This window comes from Polypterus senegalus, chromosome 4 (genome assembly GCF_016835505.1).
Source record: "Polypterus senegalus isolate Bchr_013 chromosome 4, ASM1683550v1, whole genome shotgun sequence".
Taxonomy (NCBI): Eukaryota; Metazoa; Chordata; class Cladistia; order Polypteriformes; family Polypteridae; genus Polypterus; species Polypterus senegalus.
In genome coordinates this window covers 58,743,774-58,768,269 of record NC_053157.1, presented here as the reverse complement: position 1 = coordinate 58,768,269, position 24,496 = coordinate 58,743,774, and the positions used below count along the sequence as shown (strand labels likewise).

General features: G+C 37.2%; 1 protein-coding gene across 1 annotated transcript in view; it reads left to right on the top strand.

The window, feature by feature from the left end:
- Window positions 1–24,496, top strand: part of LOC120527376 (cytochrome P450 1A1) — a 37,146-nt gene that overhangs the window by 3,404 nt on the left and 9,246 nt on the right. The window contains exons 2-5 of the mRNA XM_039750723.1: window positions 176–986; window positions 20,066–20,189; window positions 23,617–23,706; window positions 23,840–23,963. Of these exons, the coding sequence (XP_039606657.1) occupies window positions 176–986; window positions 20,066–20,189; window positions 23,617–23,706; window positions 23,840–23,963 (1,149 nt within the window). The remainder of the gene's footprint in view (window positions 1–175; window positions 987–20,065; window positions 20,190–23,616; window positions 23,707–23,839; window positions 23,964–24,496) is intronic.

Sequence of the window (24,496 nt, the reverse complement as noted above, 5' to 3'; positions counted from 1 at the left end):
TTAATGTTGAATGCAAAGTTATATATAAAAGGTGCATGTTGAAAACATTAATTAAACTCTGATGTTCTAAGCTTGTGCAAATCAGATGATAACACGTCTCGTCCCAGTACTGTTTTGTTGTAAATCAACTTTCTATATATTGGTGGTAGTTTAATCTATTTTCTTTGTTTTACAGGCTCACAAAAAGCAACATGTTTTACATTTCGGAAGTGACTGTTGCCTTCATAACATTTCTGCTTTTATTTTTGTTTGTGAAACGACAAAGAAATCGGATAAAGCTTCCAGGACCATGGGGCTTGCCAGTGATTGGTAATATCCTGCAGCTTGGAACACTACCCCATTTAACTCTAGCAAAGATGAGAAAAAGTTATGGCAATGTGTTTCAAATACACCTTGGTACAAAGTCAGTTGTAGTAGTGAGCGGCTATGAAATGATTAAAACAGTGCTTGTAACGCAAGGAAAATGTTTTGCCAATCGCCCAGATTTTTACTTCCTATCCCTAATAGGAAATGGAGAGAGTTTTACGTTTAGCCTAAAGTACGGGGAATCATGGAAACTTCTAAGAAAAATATTAGGAAATGCTTTAAGGTCTTTTTCACAGGAAAAAGCTAAAAATTCTACTTTCTCATGTTTGCTAGAAGAGCATGTATCCACAGAAGCTGTAGAATTGGCAAAGGACTTTGAAAACTGCTCAAAGGACAACAACTACTTCAATGGTAGGGGTTTGATTAGCTGTGCAGTGGCTAATGTTGTGTGTGCCTTATGCTTTGGCAAAAGATATGAACATGATGATAAGGATTTCCATAGCCTCATTGAAATCAATAGTGAGCTTCAGACTGCATCTGGTTCAGTGAGTCTGTTAGATTTTATTCCCATTTTACATTATTTTCCTTCAGCAACATTAAAAGCGGTCCACAAGTTTATTTCTAACTTAAACAACTACTTTGAAAGATCAATTCAAGAACATTATGATACATATGATGTGGTAAGTAACAGTTAAAATGTTTTTGTTTTTAAATGTCAATGTGCAACTTTATTTAAGCAAATAAACCAAGTTTATTAGATTTCAGCATAGTGAATTTCAATCTGTGAATTTCCTCTTGGGATTAATAAAGTATCTATCTATCTATCTCTATCTATCTAGTTTGACATTTTAGGAATGTAAATTAAATATGAAGACAGTACTGATTAACTAAATGTTGTATAATATTGTTCATACTGTAGTAGCAGTAGTGCTAATATTGACACATGTACAGTGATATTCTTACTTGTATGTCTGACCAACTTTCAACAGGGCACCACTTGCTGATGCCATGAAAAACAAGTAAGTATTAATATCCATAACCTTGCTTGTGTGTTTTGTATACTGAATGCATTTATACTGTATGTATATGTACATACAGCATAAAGTGTGTAATTTGTTTATAGCATTAGAGAGCAATATAAATGTAAACATCTTTTTATATTTATTTACATTAATATAAACTAGGCTGTAGTACAGTGCTGTGGTGCAGTTGTTAGAGCTCCTGTCTCATTGCTCTAGGGACCTAGGCTTGAATGTCTACTCACTCACTGTGTACAATTTAAACATTTTTTGTATCTAAATATTTGTAGAATTTATCCAGGCATTCCTGCTTCCATCTTTATTATGATGGGTCTAAACTGGCCCCTTGTGTGTATTGGTGTCTTGTGATGAGTTAGTCCCATCCAGGGTTGATCCCTGATCTTTTCTCTTCTCCTCTAATGTATGCCTCAGCATCTGGAAACCCTCTGTTGAATTAATTTAGTTTATAATTGTACCCAGAGAAAACCCTGAAGTGCAAAGGGGAAACATGCAAACTTCACGCAGACATTGACCAGGCTGAGGATCAAAGCCAGGTTACTTCACAGCACTGCCATGTTGTTACATACTTATTGCATCAGGTCTTTGTTTACATTTATTTAATTTTACTGTTTTTTCCCCAAAGCAAATAACACATCCCTCTAATGGTAACATGTGACTTTTTAAGCAAATTTCATTTATTCACAACTAAGCAGAAGATATGTACATATTGATGGGTATTTTTCTCATTTGAGTCACCCTTAAGATGTGAATGTTTATTTCGGGATTCTGCACACAAGTCCTGGCTTGCCATTGCAAATGTAATTTATTTAGTAATATTTAAAGTTTCTCAGCAAGTATACATTTTAATGAACAAAACCTCCACATATTATTCATTTTTGTAGTTTTCCTTCCTGGTTTGTTAAACAAAGACTTTGTTTCCTGTAGTCTGTAATTCTGCAGTGTGATTTCATGTACTGTAAACAAAACATGTAACATTTTTTCAGTATAACATCTCTCATAACAGTTGCCAGTTTGACATTGAAAGAAAGTAAATTAATATTTTACTATAAAAGTCGTTGCACAACAGTTGTTGACTTTCTTGTTCTGTTTGGCATCTCTTGAAGTAACCATATTCATAGAATCGGTGGCATACAATTTCTTTTAGTGCTAAAGCTTTCTCCAAGTATTATTTCAGTTGAGGAATGTTTATTGGAAAAACATTTTGTGAGAGAGGTGAAAAGTTGGTCACAAGAAAAGCAATTCAAAACCATTAACACAATGTAACCCTTCCTGGATGTGCAAGGATAGTGAGGTAGAGAAAAACATGTTGTAATGTGGTCATAAATGCACTTGCAGATGGCAAAGCGTGTACCATACTTATTTCTAAGTAATATTTAATCATTTCAGATATACAGTTCATACTACAGCCACTACAGTAATGAATGTCAAATTATAAAATATTCCCAAATTAACAAATTAGTCATGGCATAAGAATGTGAACACCATAGTCAAAGCCAACAGCATTATTCACACTATTCAAGTATGCTATTAGATTTACAGGTGTGTAGATAGCAAAGTGCCACATGTATTTTAAGCAAGTAAAGTAGATAACTATAACACATAGTAGTAGGAAGTGATTTTTTTTTACTTGTATGAGAAAAATTATTATTTTGAAAAATATGATGCACAATAAGCCATACACTACTCTATAATGTGCCTAACGTTGTGTTAAGAGGTGGCTTCTTTTTAATAGTTTTTTTTTTTTATTACAGTTTGGTAAAACTATTTGTTAGGAGACTAGTTGAGTACTACCGCAAGATATTTTATACAGATTATACAGGCATATGTTTAAAAAATCAAAATGTATGTGTGGCTTGTTTGTTCTATTGGCATTCTCTGTGCATTTATGTGTCTGTTAATTATCTTGATATTCCTTTTCTCCTGAGTGATGCAATAAAAAAGGACCTTTTGACAGCTTCTGTTGTAACCTGCATTATTGAACTGTATTGTATCATTCTGTGTTTAAATTTTATGATCCTCATTATATAACACATGGAGGTTAACATTATATTTAGACAATGGGATCAATAGATTTTTTTCCCTGAAATTTATAGGGTGAATTAGAAACATATATAAAGAATATGATACAAGTTAACAATAGTTTAACCTAATTAAATGTGGAGTAAGGCAACAATTTTCCTTATTAGCAGTCTTGTTTGTTTGATGTATTAAACTATTAGCAAATGAACTTAGAAGTGATAAAAAATGTATGCATAGAAGTACCATTAGTTATCATTAGGTGGTAAATATATTATTACTGTATGTTTGGCTTGCAGCCTATGAATGTATAGGTAAGTGTCTAAGGCCCCGTCCACACTAATGAATTTTCATTTAAAAACGCATACACAACTGAAAGAGAAGACTTTTAAAAACATTCTCCAGAACTTTATACATCTAAAAATGTAGCATTCGCATTTTGGTGTGGATGTGTGTAAACAACATTTCTGAAAACTATACACTAGTCAAGTTCTGATTGTATAATGCTCATTTTGTGGCCTCTCCCTGATTGGATTGTGGTCATTAAAACTGCTCATTCCTTAACTCTAAACGAACAACGTCAGATCTGGTGTAAATTTATGCTGGTGCTGTTAGGGTTAGATCCCAACAGGAGGGAGAGCGTAACCATGGCTGAGAGAATAAAAGTGAAAACTAACTTTTACAAGTAACATAAATTTATACCCAATCTGTTCATTTTCAAATAATATTGCATTAGTGCGAAGATGTTTTCTAATTGGTACTATTCAGGTCATACATTGATTTCTTCAAAATGTCACATATATTTGTCTCTTTCTTTTTTTTCCCGGTGTTGCGCTGACAGCATGCACCAGAAGGCATGAGCTTATTCAGTGCAAGCAGGTGGCCGGTTGCTTGTGCTATAACAAGCTTGACCTGCCGGCGATCAACTCACATGTACTGTGCAAGGCACGTATGGGGTCCACTGTGAAAAGAAGAGAGTTCATGGCTCACCTTGCAAAGGAACATTCTTTCCTCTCCATGTCCTGGAGTCCTGTGCAGACTGGGCAAGATTGGGGGAAAAAAAAATGCGGTCACTGATTACAAATGCAATAAGGTATGTGAATGAATATGAATAATATGAATAATGTTGCATCCATGCCACAATGTTTTCCGACATGTACAATACAGGTCATAAAATGAATTACAAATATCATATATACCTATGTCTCTGTTTTTTTGTCAGTGCGGCATTGACATCATGAAAATAATAAGGCGAATACTAATTCAATAAAATAAAATTGAATAAAAAAAAATCAAGTGAAAATGAGATATGAATAAGACAGATTCGCCAGCGTTTGTATGTCAGCTTTAATTCATCCAGATCAGAGAATTTCCAGTTCGATTGTCTCAAAACACCACTCATATCTACAGTTATTTCCAGTTTCAGATAAAAAGTAACAGAGTCAGATCCCTGGGGGGATGGTAGTATGTATCTGATCGTGACTGAGAAAATAAAAGTGAAAAAAAAAACAGTAACTTTTACAAGTACTATATATTTACAGATGCAAATCAAATGTAAGTGTTTATTGTATAATATTAACAATAAAAGCAGCTCACTACTGAAAACGATAAATATACGAGGCAGTCAGGATCAAACTGGAGGACTCTTGATTATAAATCAGCAATTCTTACTGCTGCGCCATGGAAAGTGTGAAAGTGTTTATTTGATCTTTGCACTTCAGGCTTTACGCATTGTATAGTTTATGTCTACATTTTGTCATCTATACTAATAAAAGGAAAAGCCCTCACTGACTCACTCACTCACTCACTCACTGACTCATCTCTAATTCTCCAACTTCCTGTGTAAGTGGAAGGCTGAAATTTGGCAGGCTCATTCCTTACAGCTTACTTACCAAAGTTAGACAGGTTTCATTTTGAAATTCTACGCATAATGGTCATAACTGGAACCTACTTTCATCCATATATACAGCTATAGCCTGTAGCTCAGTTGCGGTGTGAGGCGGAATTGTGCCTGCCCATATAAGGCCGTCTGTCAGCAGCTATCCAATAGACACGCTGCCGCGAAATATTCGCAGGTGAAGGACTGTGCTTATTCAAACGAACATGAGATGGTCAGGCACAAACTCAGCGAAAGTGCGAGACAAACTTTTAAGTGCCGGGTCTTAGCTAACATTAAATAAAGCCGTGGACATCGCACTAGATAGCACAAGCACAGCTGAGAAGCTTCGATGCATGTACTCCAGGCGGCTCACGTGAACTGACTTTGTTCTGGCTTTAACTACTGTGAAATAAACAGACATAAACTGGAAGCGTGAGTCTATGCCTTTTAATAATCTTGAGAGAGAAACATGGTGGCAGCATAGGCGACGGAAGTGTGCCGAAAGTCACGCCAGTTTGCTGTTAAAAGTTCAGGACGCGGAGACGCTCACACGAAAGGAAAATGGAGGGTCTGAGACTGCCGCTGACATTAAACCTCGATGCTAAAGACCTGGCGAAGTCATGGAGAACATGGAAGGACGAGTTCAGATTATTCACAGAACTTGCAATGCCGGAGGCAGAGGAAAATACAAAGGTCAGATTATTCCGTTATCTTATTGGGGAGATCGGCAGAGAATTGTGTCAGGCACTGACTGGTGATGTAAGACCTAATGAGTTAACCATGAGCTTGATGATACGTAAATTTGATGAACATTACAACCCGAAAATAAACGAAACTATAGAGAGGTACAAATTTTTTTCAAGAAATTGGACAAGGGGAGAAAATATAGATGACTATGTCACAGATCTGAGAGTGTTAGCAGGCACATGCAATTTCTGGGAGATTAAAAGTTCCCTTATACATGACCGAATTGTGTCAGTGATGCAAGTTTAGAGAGGTGCATACAAATATGCAGAGCCACAGAACTGTTGAAGGAGAACAGCAGAACAGTCACATGGGGTTCCCTATTCTACTTCTCCCGGTGCGTCTCTCTAAACCCTCCGTGCGGGAACATTATCATAAGGCTCAACAATCCTATTGTTACACTTTCTACATGCACCCAACCATCCTTATTATGGAGTCTTCCTTGCTTTACTGCTGGCTGCTTCTTTCCATTCACCTTCCCAGCTCTTTATTTAAACAGTTTTCCTTCTCACTTTTCTGGTCCTTCGCTGTCTTCTCCCTTTTCGTTCAAAATACGCACCTCCTTGCCTTTAGCAATTTGGGTAGTGAACACTTCAATGAATGAAACCTGTTATCTTTACAACTGTTGACAAATACGGAATGTAACTTGAACACAACACGTCCTCCAAATACGAACCTGATAGAAAGAAATAATGATAATCAAATCCTTGATGACAGCAATACTCATAGCAGTAACAAAACAATTGCATTGACAATCAGGTTACAGTATGTTATTTTTAAAATGTTTCCTTTTCTTTTTCATAACTTCTTTAACACACTACTTCTCCACTGTGAAGTGCGGTTATTTTGCTAGTTTATTACTAAAATATGAAAAAGTTTCTGTTTTAACAATGTGTTATACAGATTATTGTAGAAACGGAACACACATGAAATCCAGGTGTTCCAAATAACAATCTATTATTTCCATTCTAAAACTCCAGCACTTCACTCCCAGATAATGAAGACTGGAACAGGGAAAACTTTGTGGCTGTTCCACGGCAGTGGGGGGATGGAATAGTAGGCTGCTTGCTGCTTGTCTTGATTGGCACATTTACAAGACAAAAGACGCTGACTGAGAAGTGCAAAGGGATGTAAGGTGGGCCAGATTTCCATGTTTTTTTCTTAGGCTTTGGTAATTCTAGTGTTAATTGATCACATTTCAGGGAAGAAAACATCTTCCAAAACAGCAGGGAAAAGTAGTTGCTTTCCTTGGTGATTATTAATAATAATTCTTTTTATTTATATAGCACTTTTCTCACCACTCAGCAATTGCAGGTTAAGTGCCTTGCTCAAGGGATCAACAGAGCAGAGTCCCTACTGGCATTTACGGGATTCGAACTGGCAACCTTTCGATTGCCAGTGCCTATCCCTAGCTTCAGAGCCACCATGTACTTCTTACATGCATGCATCAAAATTGCATTTATAAAGTTTGAATGCTGCATACAGTACATGTATAAAAAGCTAGTTACTTACCAGGGGCCTCATGTATAAACAGTGCGTACGCAAAAAAATGTTGCATGCAAACATTTCCACGCTCAAATCGCGATGTATAAAACCTAAACTTGGCCTAAAGCCACGCACATTTCCACGGAACCTCATACCCTGGCGTATGCAAGTTCTCTGCTCGGTTTTGCAGACTGACGGCACCTAGCGTCAAAGCAGTGCTACTGTTCCAGTGTGGTTTCTCTTTCTTTTTCAGATCCACATCCCTGACGCGGCTTTATAAATACACTGAAATGAACTGCATATTGTTTATTAGTTTAATGCATCTGATTGTAATTAACCTGTAACAATATAATGGTCCACGGAATGGTCAAACTATTCTAAATACAATAGCTGCTTTAGCATTGTTACTCTCACTGCACCTTCATTTTCTTCTTCCAGCTGCTCCCATTAGGGGTTGCCACAGCGGATCATCTTTTTCCATATTACTCTCACTGCACCACTCAGAGTATTTATATCACTGTATCTGAGTGGGGAATCAAAGATCTACAGAAGCTGAGAAAGAGAATTATCGGTATACAGCATCAAGCACATGCTGCCTCAGCCATGCTGTCTGTTGAACTGCTTTCACACGGCAAACGTTTCAAAGCCTTTCCTGTAAGGACCTAGCGGTTCAGATACAGTTTCATCCCAAGAACTATAAACACACTCAATCAAGTGCTCCTTGTAGAACTGTTTGTACTTAAGTATAAATACCTCACTGTAAACTTGCGATACAGTTACAATATTGCACAACCTGAGCCACTTTATGAAGCGCGTATTTACATAAGATGACAATATCATTTTTAAGATGAAATACAGCAAAATATGTTTCTAGGAGCTTGCGCTCCATTCACGGATTGTTCCTGCCTCGCGCTGTATTTTTGTTTGTGCTGGCACGACGCTGGAAGGATGGATGGATGGAATAATTAAACACGTACTACAGAGATATTTCAGTGTTTCTTAAACGTTTTGAAGAATCAGCGTTCTAAACTTACAGATGGCTTAATGTCTATTACAGAGCTGATTGTGTGGCGATTGGGTATTTGGAGAAGGAAAAGTAAGGACAGGAATTGGGGGTTAGTACATTTGAAAGAGATAGTACTGCTGCAATAAAGTATTTCATCGAAGGTTGCGCATGGCGCAACAAGCATCTTGCGTGAGATATGAACAATCCCTGCACCACCGTGTTCCCATGTTTAATAACATGATTTAACTCCTATCATCATGAAAATGATATCTCAGTATTTTAATTATTCAGAGAGCCCTAATATCAAAAATGTAATAGATTCTGTGTCCTGTCGGAGGAAGAGAAAGCCCGGAAGCATGTAGTGATCCAACATATAGAGCACATAGAAGATCAAATACAAAACAAAGCATTTAACGTGCTACTTTAGTTACGATGGGATTTGAGAAACTAGTAAATTAAACGATTTTAAGATGAAGTTTATGATGTTCTACTTTAATGTCAAAATAAACTATGCGATTAAAGTGAAAATTTCGAGATTAAAGGTGACATTTTGTGCTTTTCTCCCACTGTGTGCCAATATTTTTGTCTTTACCCTAATAAGCTTTCCTATGACACTCCGGCGGTGGGCTGCAACTCGATTTTTCACAGCGACTTTGATATATGACAACTTCTTTTTTATATCAGGCACTGTGCGACTTTGTGAACTTGAGCTTTCGAGTTTCTCCGACACTCTATGTCACTCGATCAACTTCCTTTGGTTGTTTATACCACTGTTTAAACCAACAAATAGTAAGTTTTTCCTTGCCTCCACTTGGTATTTGCTGAAATTCTTCTATTTTCCCCCATGCTCTTCCCATTGTCTTTTCACAGAAGACTGAGCATAAGGGCTATTTATATTGATTTGCATATTCAAAGAGGCGTAATTCTGGGAGGAGTTGGGGCGGGACAGCAGGCGTGTGCACATGCGTTACTTTTCACGCTGACCGGGATTTATGTGGCGGAAGAACGTGGAAGTTTGCGTATACACAGATTTATGCATCTGAATTTTTCTGTACGTACGCACATTCCCGCATTTGTGCTTACACCATGTTATAGTGTGAGTTCTATGCATAGTGTAATACATGAGGCCCCAGGTGTTGCAGTTTTGTGATAAATTAAGTGGCAGGTGGTCTTAATGTGTGTAGTGTCATGGATTTCAAATTTATTTTACTTTTTGCCCGCACAAACAAGATGAGCTTAATTTTACAAGGACAGTTAGCATCAAAGTGTCTTCTCTTCCTGAGTTGTACCAATAATCAGTTGTTTGGTAAGTTACATAACCAAAAGAGTTGTGCTTTTCAATTGTGTTGTGATTACACTTGTATGTTTGTAAATGCTGGTGATAAGGAAATTCTTATTTAGAGGCTCCCAATAGAATATTGTGAGACATGTTAAGGCTGCATTGTCTATGTAAGGATATTTTTGTAAGTAAAGATAACATATTCTCCACTGTCTATTTAACACTAGAATTACCAGAGCCTACGAAAAAACTCGTAATTCCGTCCCACCTTAAATCGCTTCTTAAAAATCGTTCACAGCTCTCCACCAGCGTTTTTTGTCATCTAAATGTGCTGATATAAATCGGGCTGCAAGCAGCCAGCTATTCCATCCCCCCACCGACTTAGAACGTGCACGAACTTCTCCCAGCTCATGCCTTGATTGATTATCTGGGAGTGAAGTGGAGTTTTAGAGTGGAAAGAATAGATCATTATTTGGAACACATGCATTTCACGTGTGTTCCGTTTCTACAGTAATCTGTGTAAACACATTTTTAAAACAGAAACGTTTTTCATATTGTAGTAGTAAATGACAAAATGTGAGCATAAACTATATAATGTATTAAGCCTGAAGTCCAAATATCAAACACTTCCACAAAAGGTACAAATATAATAGAACAAGTATGCTTTTATTCAAAAATATAACTGCAGAAAAAAAACACCTTAGCATGCTATATTGACACATACTTACTACATCTACCACGGTAGCATAATGGTATCAGCCGCTAACTAGTATCCAAAAGGTCATGAGTTTGATCCCACATGGTTCAGTTTTGAGAAGTAAACTGCTCTTATTCTTACTATTTTAGAATAAAAACACGCATTTCATTTCAGTGTGTAACAGCCAGTAATTTATGATACTTGTAAAGGTTAGTTTTTTTTTTTCTATTCATTTTTCATTCTCAGTCTCAGTCGTGTTCAGGATCCTCCCCAATCTGAGAATGCTGTTTTCACATAAAGATGCGCTGTAGCTCTGCAGCGTACTTGTGACTGCATTCTCGTACCAATGCTTGCGAACTGAAGTGCCTGCGTGCACTTTTCGTGGCATTACACGTCTATTTTTTGAGCATGCCTGTGTCGCTCAAACACACGAACATATGTTGGTGTACAAGAATAAAAAACAAGTGCACTTTTGTTCTAGACTATAAGTGAAGAAAAAATAAAGCAAGTTACAGTAGGCGGTTGATACGACAGCTTGCGTGGTGCAATGCTAAGAACTGCTGATTTCCGATCCGTGCTATATAAAATCATCACATTCAAATATTAACAATTTCCACACACCCTTCCTACATTCACGACATGTGTACTTGTTGCAGTGTACACATCTCTCTGTGCTATGGTTCCTATTACACTGAATGAGCACCTGACATTGTACTTTCTTCCCTATATAAATACCATTCGAGTATAGCGCGTCTCCAAATAAATCACATTCGAGTATAGCGCGTCTCCAAATATATCACAATTGAGTTATAGCGCATCTTTATGTGAAAACAGCATTTTCAGATTGATGGGGGGGAATGGGTGGGGGGGGATCGTGAACGCGACTGAGAAAATGGAACTGAATAAAAAAAAAATACTGAAATCAAATGTATGTTTTTATTCTAAAATAGTTAAGTACATGCAATATTATTTGAAAACGAACAGCGTCAGATCGGGTTTGAATATGCACCCGATCTGACGCTGTTCGTTTTCAAATCATATTGCATGTACTGTGCGTTGAAACTGCTGCACTGAATAAGCTGACGCCTTCTGTAACAGCGTCAGCGTGTTTTTTCCCCGATCTTGCCAGTTCGCACATGTTGCTGTATGGTGCTGTTTCTTTTGTACTCCAGGACATACAGAGGACAGAATAGTACAGAGCAGTAAGTTCAGCGCTATATGCAATCAGACCGACAAACAGGCAGAGAAGGCACTAGATATATAAATAAACAGGGAAGGCACTGTATAATAGATATATAAAAAACAGCTAAGGGGATAGATATATAGATAGGTAGGAAGGAAAGGCACTATATGATAGGCAGACAGGGAAGCTCCTATATAATAATACAATTACTGTTATTACTATGTAGATAGACAGGGAGTTCAGCGTCATGGCGTGTATTCAAACCCGATCTGACGCTGTTCGTTTTCAAATAATATTGCATGTACTTAACTATTTTAGAATAAAAACATACATTTGATTTCAGTCTTTTTTTTTTATTCAGTTCCATTCTCTCAGTCGCGTTCACGATCCCCCCCCCCAATCCCCCCATCAATCTGAAAATGCTGTTTTCACATAAAGATGCACTATAACTCAAATGTGATTTATTTGGAGACGCGCTATACTCGAATGTGATTTATTTGGAGACGCGCTATACTCGAATGTTATTTATATAGGGAAGAAAGTACAATGTCAGGTGCTCATTCAGTGTAATAGGAACCATAGCACAGAGAGATGTGTACACTGCAACAAGTACACATGTCGTGAATGTAGGAAGGATGTGTGGGAATTGTTAATATTTGAATGTGATGATTTTATATAGCACGGATCGGAAATCAGCAGTTCTTAGCATTGCACCACGCAAGCTGTCGTATCAACCGCCTACTGTAACTTGCTTTATTTTTTCTTCACTTATAGTCTAGAATAAAAGTGCACTTGTTTTTTATTCTTGTACACCAACATATGTTCGTGTGTTTGAGCTACACGGGCATGCTCAAAAAAATAGACTTGTAATGCCACGAAAAGTGCACACAGGCACTTCAGTTCGCAAGCATTGGTACGAGAATGCAGTCACAAGTACGCTGCAGAGCTATAGCGCATCTATATGTGAAAACAGCATTCTCAGATAGGGTTAAGGATCCTGAACACGACTGAGACTGAGAATGAAAAGTGAATAAAAAAAAAAAACTAACCTTTACAAGTATCATACATTACTGGATGTTACACACTGAAATGAAATGCGTGTTTTTATTCTAAAATAGTAAGAATAAGAGCAGTTTACTTCTCAAAACTGAACCATGTGGGATCAAACTCATGACCTTTTGGATACTAGTTAGCGGCTGATACCATTATGCTACCGTGGTAGCTGTAGTAAGTATGTGTCAATATGGCATGCTAAGGTGGCTTTTTTCTGCAGTTATAATTTTGAATAAAAGCATACTTGTTCTATTATATTTATACCTTTTGTGGAAGTGTTTGATATTTGGACTTCATGCTTCATACATTATATAGTTTATGCTTACATTTTGTCATTTACTACTACAATATGAAAAACGTTTCTGTTTTAAAAATGTGTTTACACGGATTACTGTAGAAATGGAAAATAATGATCTATTATTTCCACTCTGAAACTCCACTTCACTCCCAGATAATCAATCAAGGCATGAGCTGGGAGAAGTTTGTGCACGTTCTAAGTTGGTGGGGGGATGGAATAGCCGGCTGCTTGCAGCCTGATTTTTATCAGCACATTTAGATGACAAAAGACGCTGGTGGAGAGCTGTGAACGATTTTAAGAAGCGATTTAAGGTGGGACGGAATTACGAGTTTTTTCGTAGGCTCTGGTAATTCTAGTGTTAAGGATATCTATGTATGAATGTGAAGGGAATTCTAGGTAGAATATTGTAAGGTGACTGACTGTGATGAGTGGGCCATGGCCTAGGGCAACTTTTTAAATAAATAATCATGTGCGATCCACCAATTGATTGTGGGTGTGTGCAGGCACGCTTCACTCCGGGGTTAATTGGGGTACGTTGCTGTTCGCACAACATACATGTGTGGAGGCAGGAGGATTGGTTGAGCACCTCAATTATACTGCGCATGTAGTGGCTTGTCGCCCCTGCGCCAAATTAAAGAAGTTAGTTAAAATAAATCTGTACAGGACAGAGAGGGGAGAAAGACAAGGAACAGAAAAGAAACAAAAGGATTCAGACGGTTGCCTGCGTCTGTTGGCTGACATCTCTCCGTGCTGTGAGATCCAAGTAGGATAAGCCGGAGAGACGTCGGTTTTGAAGGGGTGTACCAGGGATCAGAGATTTTAAAGAATAGCTTCTTGCATGTTTTTTAACCTTGTTTGGAATATTTATTGACTGTTTTAACACTAGAATTACCAGAGCCTATGAGAAACCGGCCCACCTTAAATCCATTCTCGCCTCACCGTCAGTGTCTTTTGTCCTGTAAATGTAAGCAGCCTGGTATCCCATCCCATCCCTCCACCCACCGCTGCAGTTCACAAAGAAGTTTCTCAGTGCTTTATCTTCAAGTGAAGTGCTGGAGCTTTATAGGGTAAAAAAGTACATCATCATTTGGAATACATACATTTCATGTGTGTTCCGTGTCAACAACAATCTACGTAAAACGTAGTTAACACAGAAACGTTTTTCATGTTTTAGTAATAACCGAAAAAATGTAGACATGAAATGTATAAGAATGAAGCCTGAAATACAAATATGAAATAAACACTTTCACAAAAGGTACGAGTATAACAAAACAAGTGAACTTTTATTCAAGAATTTAACCGAAGAAAAAAGAAAGCAGGTTACGGTAGGTGGTTGATATGACAGCTTGCATGGTGCAATGCTAAGAACTGCTGACTTCCATTCACGAGGTTGTGGTTTCGATATCAGCTGCTTCCCAAATTTACCATTTTCAGTAATGAGCTGCTCTTATTGTTAATATTCTTCTATATAAAAGCGGTCGGGATTGTCCTTCCGTCCCGTGAGTGCTACACAGGCGCGGAGTTTCACACATGCCCCGTCCATTTTGCAATGCACGATGGGATTTGTAGTTTCGTTTTTCCAGGTAAAAGATGATTTTCTACTCCAGACTGCGATATCTTCTTCTTCTTCTTTCTTACTATATAAAAGCGGTCGGGATTGTCCTTCCGTCCCGTGAGTGGAAAGCGTAGCGGTATTCCACTTATTACAGACTTACTACTTGCAGCTTGCGGTATGAAGCGACATGATGTGAGCAGAGTTCTGGTGTTCCCATCGTTCCCTTGCTTTTGTGCGCGATGCACTGGAAAAATAGACAAAATTATGTCTCTGGAAATAATTAATGTTGATGGAGTACAAATGCCTCACCGTGTAGTAAATATCAGGGGGGTTCAAAAGGGTGACCTCAATATAGAAAAAAAGTTTAAATTTCATCACAAAAATAACAGAAACTACGAGTGTTAAAGTAATACCGCTCAAATGCAATATAACCAAATTAATGAGTTTGTATGAAATATCAAATTGATCTACATATTGAATTGCCTTAAGAAGTGGTCAACTTAAAAGTTGGTCGCCTTAAAAGGCGAGTGAGTCTAGTCATACAATAAAAGCATACATTTGAATTGCATCTGTAAATTTATAAGTTAGCTCTTTTTCAGTTTTATTCTCTCTCTCACGTTCAAGCTCCCACACATCCTGCTGGAACTGACACCGTTTTCAGATAAAGACGTGATATAATAAACAAACTTGTTTTTGTTACACCCCCTCTTTATTTGAAAACTGTGTCAGATCTTGTGTGCGAAAGAAAATGGGAAAACTGTTGACGTGGATGTAAGTGGTGTGCGTAACTGAAAATGACTGTAGATGTGAATTTTTTTTATTCAGTTTTATTCTTGAGTGCTCCTGCTCATACTGAATTAGTATGCACCTTCTGATCCATGATGTCAAAGCCGCACTGACAAAAACGAGAGACTTAGGTATATATGACATTTGGAATAATTCATTTTATGACCTGTATTGTACATTTTGGAAAACGTTGTTGCACTAGTGCAACATTATATTCATTTGCATACCTTCATGTGGTTGTATTAGTGACCGTGTTTAGTTTTTTGTTCTGATCTTGTTGCTGCATGTTGGTATTTCTTTTGAACTCCAGGAGATGCAGAGGACAGCATAGTACAGAGAGGTCAGTTCCACGCTATATACAATCATCAGATTCAAATGTTAACAGTTCCCACACACACCCAAGGACTTTACGACATATGTATAAGGTGTATAGCCTGAAGTCCAAATATCAAATAAACACTTTCACAAAAAGTACAAGTATAACAAAACAAGCACACTTTTATTCAAGAATATAACTGAAGATAAAAGAAAGCAGGTTATGGTAGGAGGTTGATGCGACAGCTTGCGTATTGCAATGCTAAGAACTGCTGACTCCCAATCAAGAGGTTCTGGGTTCGATGCTGGCAGCTTCTCAAGTTTGCCGTTTTGAGTAGAGTTTTTCTTAGTCGCGTTCACGCTCGCCCCTATCTGACACTGCTGTTTTCAAATAAATGCGCGTGTGGCAGATAGGGGGCGCTCTCGCTCTGTTGAACCCCTGTCCACGACTCCAGACACCAGGTAAAAGTCCTCAAGTTGACTTTATTTTGTCGCCACAGTGCACAAAGCACACTCTCCTCCACAATACTCATTAAATAACCAATAAATCACAATAATACAATCATCCAGCTCCCAGACGCGTTGCCACCCTTCCACCCAGCTCAGCTCGCCGTCTGGGAGATCCCATAGTCCTTTTATAATCCCTGACCCGGAAGTGTTCTCAATCCCCAGTCCATGATCCTCAATCACTTCCGGGTCAGGTAAAAGTTCTTTTCTTCAACCCGGAAGTCCGTCGCTCTTCCTATGACGAACCTCTGGGTCACAAGGCACGAAGAAGCCCTTGGTCCTCCCTGCAGCTCCCTCCTGTGGCCCCCACGGCATCCAGCAGGGCTTTGCATAAAAACTCCATTGTCCATGATGCCCTGCTGGTCTTCTGGGAACCTCCATGCTGCAAGGAGGGCTCCACCTGGCGGCTTGGGGGTATTGGCCGGGATAAATGGCCGGCCATTCTTCACAGTGCACTATAACAGAGGTGAACTCAGATCGGAGAAAGAGAACAGAAGCCCTCCCCGCAAGAAACGTCCACTCACATATAAGAACAATGCAGCTGCACCAGGCGTAAAGGCGAAAGATAGCACCGTTTGGATACAGGACAAAGTTCGGCATCATCCTGCTAATCACCTGTCCTTCAAAGAAACAACACGGCTTACAGAGCTCGCCAATGCCACACCGTCCAGATCTAAACACTAGCGTGGTGTATGTGCCCAAAAAAATTCTAACTGCATTCTCGTACCACTGCTCGCGTACTAAAAAGTCAGCAGGTATTTTTCATGGCATTGCACATGTAATTTGTGATCATGCCCTTGATACCCCGATCAAACAGAAGAAGCTCTGCAGTATACTTGTGACTTTACGCTGTAGGAAGATAAGTAAATAAATCAAGATAAGTAACATTCGATCTGGCTTTTATATAAGTAATATATACAGTAAATGCTTCTTCTGTAAAGACCATCACAAAACATAATCACAAACATGAGTTTGCACGATACGTTGGCAAGCTCTGTAAGCCGTGCTGTTTCTTTGAAGGACAGATGATTGGCAGAATGACACCAGACTTTGTCCTGTATCCAAACAGTGCCATCTTTCGCCTTTATGCCTGGTGCAGCTGCGTTGTTCTTATATGTGAGTGGATGTTTCTTGTGGGGAGGGCTTCTGTACTCTTTCTCCAATCTGAGTTCATCTCTGTTATAGTGCGTCTTTATTTAAAAAAGGCCATTTCAGATCAGGGCGAGCGTGAACGCAACTGAGAGAATAAAACTGAATAAAATAAAAACCTCTAACCTTTACAAGTACCATACATTGACACTGTCTGTTACAGACTCATATCAAATGTATACTTTTATTGTATAATAGTAACAATAAGAACAGCTCACTACTCAAAACATTTATTTTGGGAGACGTTAAGACTTGAACCCAGAACCTTCTGAATTGGAGTCAGCAGCTGTAACTAGTATACTACCCAAGGAGTCAGAACAACAAGCAACACTAACCTGATTTCTTTTTCTTTGGTTATAGTTTGGGGAAAAAAAGCGCATTTGTTCTGTTAAACTTGTATCTTTTGTAAAAGTACTTATTTGATATTTGGACTTCAGTCTTCACACATTATACACTTCATGTCTACATTTTGTCGTTAGTACTAAAACATGGAAAAAGTTTGTCTTTAAGGTATGTGTTCAACATTTCTGTCATCCTACACTTACACAGATCTTTGTGGACACAGAACACACGTGAAATGCATTGTGTTGCGAATAATAATATATATTTTTAGCCTAGGTACCTGACTCACTGATAAACAAGGCTTCATTTGGGAGAGGTTTTTGCAGTTTCTCCGGTGGTGGGTGGGATGGTATAGCAGGCGGCTTCCTGCTTGGGATTATCGACACATTTACAAGACAAAAGACGCTGAATGGTGGCGTGCAAGTGGATTTAAGGTGGGCTGGATTTACAAGTTTTCTCATAAGCTTTGTAATTCTAGTGTTAAACCTCTATGTTCACTTTGACTTTTATGGGTTACATTTTTTTTTTGCACTGCTAATTTGGATTGATTTTAAATAAAAGCACTAATCTCTTTATGCAACTACCTCTTGGTTGGATGTTTGTTTCCTCATCTATCCGGCTCATCTCGGTTACGGTATTGATGGTGATGGATTTTATAGGTTCCCAAATAAGAGTGGCAGCATGGAGCTAACCATTACACTGATAATTAGGCTTTCACCTGAGACTGTCTACAGGATTCCTATGTGTATGTGTGATAATTTTAAGATACGAGAGTAGACCAAACTAGAAGGACTTGGGAAGTCCTACAGAAACCCATGATAATACACTGTTATACTGAAAAATTCAGAGCCCCATGGAAATTTGATTGTAAATAACTCAGTTGACAGCCTTATATCTTCTGTTCACTAAGAAAGAGTTCATTCCATAGCAAAATTAATAACAAATTGTTTAATTAAATGGATATGTGTACAGTGGAACCAAGCTCACAATATTAGAGGACAGAAAAAGACACAAAAGCACAATGCAGTAAAGCAAAGATATAGATGTATTTATTGATTTCCTCTGTTGAGTTAGTTTTACAAGTGTTGTTTGGTACAAGATGTGCTTTGATTGCTGTGAACTGCTTATAATCAATGAACTCACGATTGAACATAGAGCTAAACACTTTTTTTTTAAAATGTTACTTTAACATTGGTTTTTATTTAATGACAAGATGACTGTCGTCAATTCTGAAGACTGCTACTTTCAACTGTAGTCAGCACATTAATGTGACACGGGGGTAATTCACTTTAAAGATTTTTTCTTTTTCTTTATTGTGAACATGCTATCACAGTCTTACTGATAATTTTAAAAGCGCATAAAGCAAAAAGGAAACTGATTTTTACAGGACTCTGAAGTTTTGACAACACAGCCCCTTCAAGAAGTTTGCCACCGAAGTGCGTTTGCCTAATGTAGGCGAAGCTCTACATCATATGCGTTTTTGTTTTTGTTTAAAAAAGTAGTAGTGTTGATGTAGCCGAAAGATTTATTTAGAGGACAAACACACAAGAAAAAGTCTGTTGGGGTGGAAGGATGCTAGATTAGGCAGATATGATTAAACCTTTAAGTTATTATTTGCATGAAATATTGGAAATTCTATGGCAGCACATAACCTGCCAAAAAAATTAAAGATGTATGGTGGAAGACAGTGTATGAATTGTTACTGTCTGCACTGACAAAAGCATGAGGGACAAAAAAAAAATTACAAACATGCATCAATAATAGAGCGCCATCAAAAACACACAGAGGAAAAATGTATGCAGTAACAAGTATGTGCAGCCAGTCAAGTATCGCTGTACTCGGCATGTTATAATGCAATGAACACAACTTGCAAAATAATTCATATAACATACAAACAAACATCTTGCACAGCTGGAGTGACAACACACAACCGTGTAAATTATAGAGAAACTATCCTGCACTATTTATGTGCAATCTAAATTCTAAACTAGAGGCCAGCTTAACAAGTGTGAATGTGGTATAAATTATACCTTGCTTATGAGTACATTCAAGGTTTTGAATGGCCATACATTTGTAACATATCGTTGATTGGGATCATAAATTAAAGGCTTTAGTATGAAGACTGAGGAAGGCAATTTAAAAAAAATAAAAGAAAACATTGTGCTTTGGGTTTAAATCCCTGTCTCTAAGGCACACAACACATTATTATGTGTGGTCAGTAAACGGAAAGGGAAATGCCCACTTTTCATACATCAAATACTGCAACTGAAGAGTAGTGTACTGCTAGTTTTCTTAAAACTTTAAACACTGTTTTGAACTTTTATATTCATATGTTTCAGGAACTAATGCCATATAATCAGAATTCCATTGCTTGGCCTATTTTATGTTTGGAATATTTCAAATGATTTTTTTTTTCTTTCTTTAGAACCATATTCGAGATATAACTGATGCCCTAATTAATTTATGTGAAACAAGAGACCCAAGAGGGAAGACTGCGTGTGTAACTAATAAACAAATCATAAATACTGTGCAAGACATATTTGGTGCTGGTAAGGATTACATTTTAAAATTTGAATGTAAAAATCATCACATGTATACCATTTAAGCTTAAGGTGCAATATTAAGACCTTTTTGATTCAACCCTTTTCTAATTGTTTGTATTTACATTTTTATTGCACAGTGGGATATTGATACTGCACTACTGCCTTTGAGTGTAAGGCCTGGTCACTGTTTGTGTAGAGTTTGTTCTTTTTAATCTCAAAGGTGTGTATGTGAGGTTAACTTGTGGAATGTATGTGTGTTTATGCCTTCTGACAATCTGACACGTGGCATGTGCAGATGAATAAGAGCCTAGACATCGGACATGGTATTTAGAATAAATGTATATGACAAAAAGTGGAGTTACATTATACTTGAGTTTAAAGTACTACTTTATTAACCCTGCCCTGAAGCTTCCTTAAAAAAATTGTAAGTCTTTTGAAAAGCAGTTTATTGATAATATCATTGTATGTTTTTATTAATGTTTTTTCAGTGGAGCGAAATATAACAACACAATTTAAAAACAAAATATGACAATTCATGGAAATAAGCACACAATCTGACACATTTTTTATAATCCGAACACAATAAATAACAGGCATGCTATAAAACAAAAGCTTGCTTTTCTAAAGAACAACCTGTTCTTTACTTCTAGGGAGTAATTGAAGTATAATGTAAAAAACAACCAAAGGCAGAAGCTTTGTAATCTCTATATGCTGTATCTATACCTATACCCAGTGCGCTGGATTGTATTGCAGTCTGAAGGTTAGCTATAAGGGGCAAGGGACAACTGTAAAGGGTACAACCAGTATAACCCAGTAGCTGTGGTATAACCCAGTAGCCATCCACCATTAAAATCCTAGTGTCTTGCCTTTAGACACACTGCTGAATTGGCTTAGTGAATACATTGTGTTTACTCCCAGGGCACGTTGCCGGAATATCTGTAAAAATTCCTCAGTGACTGCAAAATCACTTGTATGTTTAATAAAGAGAACCTGTATGCTATTTGTAGCAAGGCTGCAACAGACTAGGTGTATGAATGGATATCTGTTACTCCCCATTGCTTTAATGTAAATAATATGTTAGTGTTCGGTTCATGAGCAGTTGTTTGGAGACACAGACACAAAATTCAGTGAATCTTCTTCTGGGTAGGGTTCATCTGGTTTTCTTTATTGCAGTCAAGCTGAAAATGCTTTTTATGAGTGACTGTATTTGTCACTACAGAAGACACTAATCAGGATTCTGAAAAGAACCCTTCAGCTGAATGAGACTAGCAGCACCCATTTTAAACATACTTGATAGCCAAGTGCTCACACATGCATCGACATTGGGACAGCTGAGCTACTGAAGCCTGTATTCTATAATTTGGTATCCTTTACTCTGAAACAAAATGCACAGTGTATTACAGATTTGTCAGTTACAAAGGAAAAACAAAGACCTTGCATTTCTGGAACTAAGAAACTCTTAATGTACACGTTTCACAGTCTGAGGAAGAATTTTAACTTTCAATCCTGTTCCTTTTGCTATGACACATGAACAAAACATCGGGGGCAAATTGCAGAGCACAAAAACATTGCAGAACAGCATGGCACCTTCTGTCAGGCCCACTCAAGGTATAGTATACTGTACATACATTAAACATCAGAGTGAAAAATAAGTATAGTATCACTTTAAACACAAAATTTTGTCAGCACATACAATATTTTAAAAATGTCTAAAACAGAAACATCCTGCTTGCCTTAGTATTCAGCATCCTGTGCATTGGTAGCACTAAGTTTGTAGATGAGAAAGAAATTGCTCTAAAGAGAATATAATTTCCTTACCTCTGTGTCTACCTATAGATCACCATCAGATTTTATGGATAGAGGAGAGCTAGTCCAGTCTCTGAAATAAAGTTACAAAATTAAGTAAGTCAGTGATGGTAATAAAATGATTTTTTTAATAAAAAGGAAGAAAAATATAAGAAAGTATTTTGATGGAACTTACTGCACTGTTGACTCACTAATAAAGAATGACACTTGCTGACATCACCCAGTGGTTGAATGGAAAAGGATGCCCTTTAAAACTCACCATTCAGACATTAATTAAACTTCTAAATAAAGCCAATGAAGTAATGTAGGGCTGCATCAGTGTGCATCTTCAAATGAAAAAAAAAGAAAGTTATTTCCATGCTGAAAAGGAAAGAAGGTAAAAGACACAATGTTTTGGCTGTGTAGCTTTCATCAGGTATGCAACTAAAATGAATAAAACAGCTAACATACATGGAAGTGGGAACAAAGTCCAGGCAGATAAAAGGGGAAGATTAGAGCAAGCGTGAAAGGGAAATTCTACTTCTGATTAAAGCTGTTAATTTGCAGTCACATTCATTAATCTATGGAGTTCATTGGGTAAAAGTGTTGAATCTGTTAACAACACCAGGGGCTCTGCACAACACTAGCATATACTGTACAGTATGGAGCAGAGGCAAAAAGAACCAGTTTTCAAAACAAATCACTCTCATGCTACTCTTGAGTTAGCCAGTGTCTTACAGTCAGATAAAACTAAGTGTAATATTTTGGTGCAAAAATTCAGTTACCGTGACTATAAAATTTTCTTAACCCTTGGATGTTTTTACATTTTATTCTTATACAGCATTGGATCACTGTGGATTTAATTTGGCTTTTTGATGTTGGTCAATAGAAGAAGGCAGTTAAAGCAAAGAGATCTAAATTAATTACAAATATAAAACAATAAATAATTGGCTGAGTGAACTTAATTATATTGTAATAATTTGGTTTAAGCAGAGCCCTTTAACACCGTGTGTGATATTTTAAAGGAGCTAAAAAGGGTCATATTTTCAAAGTTATTTTCTTTAAAAATTTTAAATTAGATGCACTGAACTTAGTTGATTGCTATGTTTTCCTTTGATCAATTTCTACCAGAGATTCTGCCTTTTATCCACTGTTGCCAGAATATTGTTGGTTGATTTTGATATTATTAACCTACTGATAATAATATTTATTGTTGAAGTTACAAATTATTTATTTTTAAGGAAACAATATATAGAGGAGTGAAGAATTTAGATATACTAATTTTTCAAATTTCGGAACTGTCACAGGGCAATAGCTATTAAACTGAAGATCAACTTTTTTGCTGATTAACAATTTATCGTTTTTACATACTGGATTAGTGTTCTCTACATTCTATATCAGCTTTATCAGCAAAAGTATTTTTTGAAACGTTTGTTCTTCTCTGAAAGTGACTTCCTTTGCTTTCCATAACTACAGTAATTGTTATAAACATATCACATTTTGTAGCCGAGGCTCTTAAATGAATGATGACTTCATTCATGATAAACACTAGCAACAAGTGAAAAATGAAAAACAGCTGACAGTCATAGTAAAATCTGTTTGTTTAATGTTTTGTTACACCTGTTTATTTTATACTTTTGTTGCACAGGCATTGATACAGTACCTACTGCTCTTGAGTGGAGCATTCTTTACTTGATTACTTATCCAGAAATTCAATCAAGAATACAAGAAGAAATAGGTAATAAATTAGTATGTTGATGAAACAACATAAATAATCATAAAATAGCAATAAATGCATTATTGTAATATCTTACTGTAATTGTGTTTACATTCAAAGTACAGCATGAATAATTTTGTTCTTGTTCAAACAGATACCTATATTGGATTTTCTAAACTGCCCAGATTTGAAGACCGACATTCCATGCATTTCACAGAAGCATTTATCAATGAAGTTTTCAGACATTCTTCATTTGTACCATTTACAGTTCCTCACTGGTAGGTTTTGCAGAGTTCTATTTTTAAACATACAGTCTCAGGGAACATTCCTAAAATCCCTAAATGTTTAAGTACTGTAGATATATTGGTATGTTTATAATAAATAATATTTGTTAATATATTGAAAACCAGTGATTCAGTTACAGATTACTGGAAGTTCTCGTGCCTATCTTTCTTAGTGCAGAGCGACATCTTAAGTATTGTAAATTTAATGTGGATATGAGTTTTTTTGTTGTATAATAAAGTTAAGAAAGAGGTTGGGACCAGGCACTGATAGTGTGTTGCCACGCACACCACACGACGAAGCACCTGCATTGGGACCCAAGGGCAGCAGGTGACACCTCAGCACCACACTGGAACACTGTGAGGTTTTTTACAGTGGCTGAAGTGCCAATCATGCCACCAACACCTAAGTTTTCCCTTTAAGTCGTAGAACCTGCTTGCAGATTAATGTTATACGCAGGACAAAGCAATTGCAGGTTAAGGGCCTTGCTCAAGGGCACATGGGAGTAGAGTCATTCTGGCATTTATGG